Source organism: Brassica napus, chromosome A9 (assembly GCF_020379485.1).
Source record: "Brassica napus cultivar Da-Ae chromosome A9, Da-Ae, whole genome shotgun sequence".
NCBI lineage: Eukaryota > Viridiplantae > Streptophyta > Magnoliopsida > Brassicales > Brassicaceae > Brassica > Brassica napus.
Window position 1 is genome coordinate 35,065,058 of NC_063442.1, and position 7,524 is coordinate 35,072,581.

At 37.1% G+C, this 7,524-nt stretch overlaps 3 protein-coding genes across 4 annotated transcripts; 1 reads left to right on the forward strand and 2 right to left on the reverse strand.

Annotated features, from left to right (window-relative positions):
- Window positions 1-276: 276 nt before the first annotated feature.
- On the forward strand, window positions 277-1,715 carry LOC106415821 (peptidyl-prolyl cis-trans isomerase FKBP20-1). Of its 2 annotated transcripts, none has more exons than XM_013856621.3 (6): window positions 277-460; window positions 595-725; window positions 836-969; window positions 1,050-1,129; window positions 1,233-1,325; window positions 1,418-1,715. In XM_013856621.3, the coding sequence occupies exons 2-6, from the start codon at window positions 617-619 to the stop codon at window positions 1,572-1,574; spliced, it is 573 nt and encodes a 190-aa protein (XP_013712075.2). In that variant the 5' UTR covers window positions 277-460; window positions 595-616; the 3' UTR covers window positions 1,575-1,715. The 2 variants fall into 2 exon arrangements, with proteins under 2 accessions (XP_013712075.2, XP_048597122.1); XM_048741165.1 differs by having other exon boundaries at window positions 303-460; window positions 586-725.
- A 235-nt stretch (window positions 1,716-1,950) lies between these two features.
- LOC106415820 (E3 ubiquitin-protein ligase SDIR1) lies at window positions 1,951-4,506 on the reverse strand. The gene is made up of 9 exons (XM_013856619.3): window positions 4,250-4,506; window positions 3,903-4,012; window positions 3,763-3,817; window positions 3,633-3,685; window positions 3,321-3,549; window positions 3,065-3,176; window positions 2,575-2,620; window positions 2,325-2,444; window positions 1,951-2,237 (listed from the first exon to the last, which is right to left on the reverse strand). Exons 2-9 carry the CDS (start codon window positions 3,978-3,980, stop codon window positions 2,094-2,096), a joined length of 837 nt encoding a protein of 278 aa, XP_013712073.2. The 5' UTR covers window positions 3,981-4,012; window positions 4,250-4,506; the 3' UTR covers window positions 1,951-2,093.
- Window positions 4,507-5,974: 1,468 nt separating this feature from the next.
- Window positions 5,975-7,524, reverse strand: LOC106414903 (aspartic proteinase PCS1-like). The gene has a single exon (XM_013855485.3). It carries the CDS (start codon window positions 7,398-7,400, stop codon window positions 6,063-6,065), a length of 1,338 nt encoding a protein of 445 aa, XP_013710939.2. The 5' UTR covers window positions 7,401-7,524; the 3' UTR covers window positions 5,975-6,062.

A 7,524-nucleotide genomic window follows, 5' to 3' on the forward strand; every position in this document is an offset into this window, starting at 1 on the left:
AAATGCATTACTAAAATCTTCATAAAAAAAATCTTAAGTGATTCGAAAGCTATTACTTCTGTCTTCAACAGAAACCTTTCAAAATAAATTTAAATTCTCGAATCTAATACCACTCCCAAAAAGATCAAAAGAAAAGTAGAGAAATAAATAACATTCGTTCATCAATCACCTATTTTTATATGGCCTTCCATCCCTTGTGGTAGACCGTAGATACGCCTCATGAAAATTTGATGGGCCTAATGAGCCACCAAATATGATTAAGTCACGAGGCCCATAGATCAACACGTGACGTCAAAAAGCATCGGGAGGATCGGAGAAGAATCGAATCTGGAGACACTATCATTTTCGGACAGTCTATGGCCACCGATCTCTTTCCGGTTATAACTTCGCCGCTTCTCTTCTCAGTCGCTTCTTCCCTTTCGGTATCGCATCAGAAACGATTCATCTTTCCTCGAGTCAGGTGAGTTTCGGATAACCATCCGCAAGAGTGTTGTGTTTCTTCCGGTTAGATGATAAGTTTCATCAAATTGATAAAATTCGAAAAATATTAGTTTTGATTTATAAAGTTAAATTATTTTTTTTCAGGCGAAGCAGGTTTCTTTGAAGGTTTGAAGGTATGGGGGATGAGATTGATTTGAGTGGAGATGGAGGGGTCTTGAAGCAGATTGTAAGGAGAGCTAAACCTGATGCTATTGCACCTTCTGATGATTTTCCTGTTGTTGATGGTATGTTGTAGAGCTTTAGATTCTCATCACAGTTTGTTTTTTTCTTGGATGTTAGCTAAAGATATGAACTTTTATGAAGGATCATAACTCTATATGTTTGATTATATTAGTTCACTATGAGGGTGTATTGGCTGAAGATGGAAAGGTCTTTGATACTACACGCGAAGACAATCTGGTTTTCTCCTTTGAGTTGGGTTCAGGGAGTGTTATCAGGTCCTGGGACATTGCACTTAAGACCATGAAGGTTTCTGTACTTTCTTCACTCTTTTCATTCAGTCTTTGAATCTTATGTATAGAGAGCTTATTGGTTAATCTTTTTTTCAGGTTGGGGAAGTTGCAAAACTCACATGTAAGCCAGAGTATGCTTACGGAAGTGGTGGATCTCCTCCCGACATCCCACCTGAGTATGTTTATGTTTTTCACTTCTTGCATCTGGTTCAAGATCAGGGGGATGAGTTTTTGTTGAGTGTGACAATTGTTGTTTATTGGCATGTGTGGTAATTGCAGTGCAACTTTGATTTTCGAAGTGGAATTGGTTGCTTGTAGACCGAGGAAAGGTGCTAGTGTTGGAAGTGTTTCTGAGGATAGAGCCAGGCTAGAGTAAGCATTTTGACCTCATTAGCTTTTGATTTCTTCTCCATAGGGATGTATAAGACTCCTTTGGGCTTATGATTATGGTTTTATGGTTGCAGAGATCTGAAGAAGCAGAGAGAAATTGCTGCGGCTGCTAAAGAGGATGATAAGAAGAAGAGAGAAGAAGCAAAAGCTGCTGCAGCTGCTAGGATTCAAGCTAAGCTAGACGCTAAGAAGGGTCAAGGCAAGGGAAAAGGCAAAGGCAAATCTAAATGAGTGATGAGTCCAACGTTGTTGTAAACTCCTAAGATTATACAATTTCATGATTTTAAGCTTGAATGTTAAGTGTCAGTCATCAATTATCATAATGACCATACATGAGTTGTTTTTGTGTCTAAGATATTTCTGATTTTGGTTCTTAGTTCTTACACATTGAGTAACATGACAATTGTCCAAAACCAAAATTTTCAAACCGTCTCAGAATTTACAGAGGGCATGTTCCTTTCTGTATAATCCATGGATCAAACCATCCGGCATGAGGCTGAGCAAACATACGTACACTACCGCGACATGAGATAAATCAACTTAATCAACATGTTCACAATATTCCAGAATCTAATCAAACGGTTACCATAATGTATTCCTTGGGATATTATTTTATGATTTAGCTTGAATCTAATCGAACTGTTAAAAACTCATCATCATCAACCATTACATGTTTTTGTTTCGGTTATCCATTTCTGCTGATTTCGATACACACATTAATAACATAACAAGAGTCCAAAAGCCGAACTCTCAAACCATGACGGAGGCTTCATCATCATCATCATCATCATCTGTCCCGTCGTCTTGTTCTTGCCATCCTGAATGAGCCTTGAACTTACAAACAGGACATGTTCCTTGCTGTCTAAGCCACGGATCGATACAGACTGCATGAAACTGAGCAAACAGATATACACGAGTCAGTGAGAGACTATAAAATGCATTAAATGAACTTAGTTTAAGATGAAGAGTAAATATGGAAACCTGATGCAAGCAAGGTAGGGTGCGAACAACTTCCCCTACGGTAACTTGTTCGAGGCAAACACTACAAGTGAGCTCGTCTTCTGTTCCTTTTTTACTCACACTTACAGAAACTTGATTCTTCTGCTTCAAACAAAAGGAAAACACCATACAAAAGTTGAGACTTAGCCAGTCACTTGACAAAAAATTAATTGGAGTGAAGACCAACTCAACTACGATTTCTGTATAATGCTATTTTGAGAAAATGTAATACCTCCGCTGAGGATGAGGTTGATGCCTGCTTTGTCAAAGAGGAACCACTGTCAACAAAAAACAACACAATCCCAAAACCATTAATACAAGGGCCTTGAGCAAGAAAACTGTGGAAATTGACATTAAAGCTCCTTTTTTTTTTTTGGAACACACATTAAAGCTCCATTATATAATTTATGCCTAACGATTAATCAAGAAGTGATGTGAACAACGGAACCCCTGAATTTTCGGAATAACCTACTGAAAAACAAATCTTCAATTCACTGGGCATGATAGTAGAATAAACCAGAAACTTTTTCAACTATACAGGTTCTGTTTCTCGAACCTCTAGGAAAAACATCAAACTGAGACAGATATCGAAAGAGTGAATGAGCTAGTTACTGAAGTTTAAGTCTATAAGAGTTGCCACGCAACAGACAAGAGCATCCTAACTTTTTACCATACTAAACAAAACTGTTCACGGAGAGAAAAGAGGTACAAGATTTACTCACTTTTCAGGATCCAAAACCTTGTACTTGTGTACTGGAAGCGCATTTATCTCTTCCTCGCTCATAGAATTTGTGGGGACATTATCAGAATCAAGTGCTCTTAGAGTTTCATAATCTGCAGCAGGACAATATTTCACTCAGAAATCAAATATAGAAGAGCATACTATCAAACTGGAAAAAAAAAGAAAACAAAGATAAACTGATGCTAACGCCATATCGCATTTCAATACTTCACCAAAGAAATCGAATTACAACTGACCTAAGTCATCAAACTCCCGATCAAGAAGAGCCAGCTGGAGCCTCAGCCCTTGAAGACGCCCTCTCGTCGCAAGAGCAATGGAGGGAGGCACATGCAACCTCAGCTCAGTGTGGCTAAAGAGCCCACTAGCTGCTGCAACATGAGCCTGAGCCTGAGCTTGAAGTTGCTGGCAAGTCGCATACATCCTAAGAGTCGTCGCCATCAAAAACACCCCAAGCACAAGCCAGAGCTACAAATTCACAGAACATCAAACTCATACCCTAAACATAACTAACTGAAAGAAAACAGCTTCTCATGTAGTATATGACATACCAGGAAGTTAGGAGGCATCTGATGCGAATTGAGAATCATAAACAGCAAGAGAACTGCAATACACAAACGAAGCAATGCATCAGAGCTGCAGATTAATAAAAAATGAAGGAAAAAGAGGAATATATATTACCGGTGACAAGAAAAGCGAGAGAGTTAGAGTTAACAGGTCGAGCTCCATGGACACGCTGCACCGAAAGACACTTATACATGAGTAATAGTTTATGTATCCTGCAAGCATTTTGAGAAAGTATGAAGAAGAAGAAGGCATACCATAGCGCGTCTCTCGGGTATGAAACCTGAGAATCCGCTCTCTAAATCTCCTCTACTTCCCCTGAATACGAAACTCATCTTCTTCTTCTTCGTTCTAAACGCACAAGAGCCTGCAAAGAGATTTGATCAAACTAATCTTGAATTGAACATGCAGGGATCGAATCTAGCTGGATCCATCAAAATCAATTCGAAAAACCCTAACTAAATGCCAGCACGAGAAACCGTGTAGATCACGGCATTAACACCTACGATGATGACGAATCTTTCGTAAAATCGACGACCAGAGGGATATTCGATTCTATAATCGGCGGAAACAAATGGAACGAGAGATCGGAGGAGAAACTCACCTCCTGGATGTGGAGAATCTAGAGAATCACGGATTTAAACTGTTTTAAGAGAAGCTAACATCGGAGGGAGACGATGGAATCGCCGTCGGAGCGAGGCGACTCGGGACGAGTTATCGCTCGCTACTGTTCAAATTTTTCTCGACGATATAGTTTTTTTTTTGGGTCTTCCGTGATATGTTTTTAAGTGATGGACTAAAACGTCGCCGTTTGCGTTACCACTTCTCTTTCTTCTGGGCTCCTACTCAGTGCCACTAGTGTCACTGTCATGTCATGACACTTGTGATCTGTTCATAACTAATATGTTTTTCGGATTTAATAAAATTATGTAAAAGATGCTCATATATATATATATATAATTGGTCAGGTAGTTTTTGATAAAGCTAAAGTTATATAAATTTGTGGAAACATCATATATAGTAAAACAACAAAATTTATCTAAAACATTATGTATACTGAAACGAGGAGGGTATATTCAAAATAAAAACAAAAATATCATAGAAAGTGGCTATTAGAGTTTATCTAGCAACCAATCAAGTAAAATGTAATAAGAGTTCTTAACCAATAATTACTTTTTAAGTTTCTTTTTTTTCGACCAAACGATTACTTTTTTAAGTTCTTCATATTGAAATTATTTGATTTCTTTCAGTATACAATGCAAGAGTTAAAAGGTAAAAAATTAAAGCCTAAATCCAAAGCCTCTTATTATATATATATATATATATATTCATTTTTTTAAATAAAACTCTTATTACAGTATAACTTCTTTAAATTAATACTCTATAAATTAATATATACTAAAAATTTCTATAAAATAAAATAATTTTATAGTTCCAAATTGAATTTTTGGTTCAATTAGTATATTGATAAATTAATATCTCTATAAATTAATAAAAATTATTGTTTTGGTATAGTCCCAACATTATAAAGTAATTATTGTTTCACTGTATATTATAACTAATGATTATTGAAAGAAAAACTCAAAGAAATTAAAAACGAACTAGATTTTGATCCGTGCTTAAGAAGCGCGGGTTTGAAGTTTTTAATCTTTAATAAATTTTAAATCTAGTATAATATTTTTTGTTTCACATTATAACTATTGACTTTTAATGTTTTTATTATTCATTATAGTGTGAGATTTGTTTGAAATAGATTTAAAGATGATATATATGTTTTTAGTAGTAAATATATTCATTATTAAAAAATATATATTTTAATTATTGAACTGTATTAACCAATGTTTTGAAAATCTGATCAGACCGTACGATCGAACCAGTCGGATCCTGATTCGCTCTTCTAACTGGTTCTGAGTTGTGTTAAAAACCGAATTTGAGTTAAATCAGACCTAGTTCAATATAAAACCCAGTTTTTGCAAATTCAAGTTAAAAATAAAAAAATTACAAATTTTAATAAGATTTCATCAAAATTTAATATTGTTTTCTACTACATATATAAATAAATTAGTTTTAAAATGGGACATTAATATTTAAAAATATGTACATTAATATTAATCCGTTTGTTATGACTATTTCCTTAAGTTATTTTCTGTATTAAGAAAATGATAATAAAATCTTTAGGTAAAATATCGTTGTTAGTTACAATATCTCTTTTTGTACATTAAGGAAATTATGAGTTGATGTATGGAATATTATTTTGGCTTAACAATAGGCTAAATTATTATATGGTGTTAGTCTAACTAATAGGTCCAAACAACCTTGCATAAGTAGATTTTTTAAGAATGTTTCCCTTTTAATAGTATAGATACTGAAACAACATATTATATTTTATCAAAAAGCTATTTGTAAAACAAAAGTTTTCAGAGTCTTGATCCAAGAAGTTGACTCGCTTGATTACATTTGACGTCATTAGCAAATCCAACCTTTGCATGTGCAATATCATACTCCATCCACACGTTTTGCTGATGAAGATTCCCAACTATAAACATTTCAACCCCCGCGAGTTCGGAGTTTCCGAACGTGAAACAATACTTCTGGTCGGCACCGTGTCCTGGTACATGATACAACAGCTTCTGACCCGACACGGTCAACTCTGCTCCTGCGAACATCAGACTCACCGTTGGTAGTTTCGAAAAATCAAGCTTGGTTGACCCAACACGGAAACATAAATCCATTGCGGTTTGGAAAACAAAACCGGGGTCAACAGTGAGAACCGATTTGGTTTGTTTGGTAAACTCGGTTTTCAAGACGTTGTAAACCGGAGCTAGCAGGAATGTGAACTGTGTACCCGAATCCAAAATCGTCTGACCCGCTCCGGAATGATCAGGAACAAAAGCAGAGGCAGGGATGGGTAACATTACTGACCCGACCCGAATTCCCTGAAACTGGACCGTGTACGCGAACCGGTCCCAATAAGGTAACCGGTCTTGTTTAGTTACCAAAGGTGTGTATTTAAGAGGTGGAAGCGAAGGTAGACGCGCGTCACCAAGAACCAAAACACCGGTTGAGTCAGAACCGGAAATACAATAAGAGAATTTCGTTAAACCCATCTGGTTAACAAACGATAACCGACCCCGGTTCATTCCCATTAAACCGGTTGTCTTGGCATCTTCCTCTGGTGTAGTGCTGGAGCTCGAGTCCATGCATCCAAACGCTGTTGCGGGTCTCCTCGTAGACCCGAATCCAAACGTCTCTTGAGCAAGATTCCCATCCAAGGAGGAACCATCAGCGTAAGAGACAGCCACGTGACAGAGATTAGCTTTTTTGTCACACGTGGCGGGAACGGTTAAGTCTTGTGTTTGGGTGGTGCAAACCGGTGAAGAACATGGTAGAGCAGAGTAAGAAGAGGATTTTGCATGGTCGAAAATGGACGTTGAGGTTGAGGTTTTTGTGCAGTGGAGCCACGAGAGCTCGCTTCCGGTGTCAAGAACCATATTGATGGTCTGTGGAGGAGAACCGGCGGTGAGAGAGACTGTGAGTGTGACATCGTGCGTGAAAGGAATCTTTATTGGTGGAGAAGAAGAGAGATGACGTTGCTGGAGAAATATTGTTGAGGAAGCGTTATGGTCCTTATGTATGTTTTGGGCAGTGAGTGGGAAGATTAGTGTTTGGTTTGTATGAATTATTCTACAGAATGCGAGAGGGATCGTTATTAGAATGCAAAATGTGATTTGGAGATGGATCGATAACGAAAACATCTTGTTAGTTTATTCTTTCTCTCTTCAATGATGATTTGTGATGAGTTCAACATCCTTTATTTATACACATGAATGTATGTTAAGCAGCTAAGGAAACAAATCACAAGGATGAAAATGCCTTAAA

Excerpts from the sequence above, each read along its gene's own strand:
- LOC106415821 (XM_013856621.3), top strand. The coding sequence starts at position 617 with ATGGGGGATGAGATTGATTTGAGTGGAGATGGAGGGGTCTTGAAGCAG. Across the intron at positions 726-835 it reads TGATTTTCCTGTTGTTGATG|TTCACTATGAGGGTGTATTG; the intron begins GTATGTTGTAGA and ends TGATTATATTAG. Across the intron at positions 1,326-1,417 it reads GAGGATAGAGCCAGGCTAGA|AGATCTGAAGAAGCAGAGAG; the intron begins GTAAGCATTTTG and ends TTATGGTTGCAG.
- LOC106415820 (XM_013856619.3), bottom strand. The coding sequence starts at position 3,980 with ATGAGTTTCGTATTCAGGGGAAGTAGAGGAGATTTAGAGAGCGGATTC. Across the intron at positions 3,686-3,762 it reads TCTCGCTTTTCTTGTCACCG|TTCTCTTGCTGTTTATGATT; the intron begins GTAATATATATT and ends TGTGTATTGCAG. Across the intron at positions 3,550-3,632 it reads AGATGCCTCCTAACTTCCTG|CTCTGGCTTGTGCTTGGGGT; the intron begins GTATGTCATATA and ends GTGAATTTGTAG.
- LOC106414903 (XM_013855485.3), bottom strand. The coding sequence starts at position 7,400 with ATGTTTTCGTTATCGATCCATCTCCAAATCACATTTTGCATTCTAATA.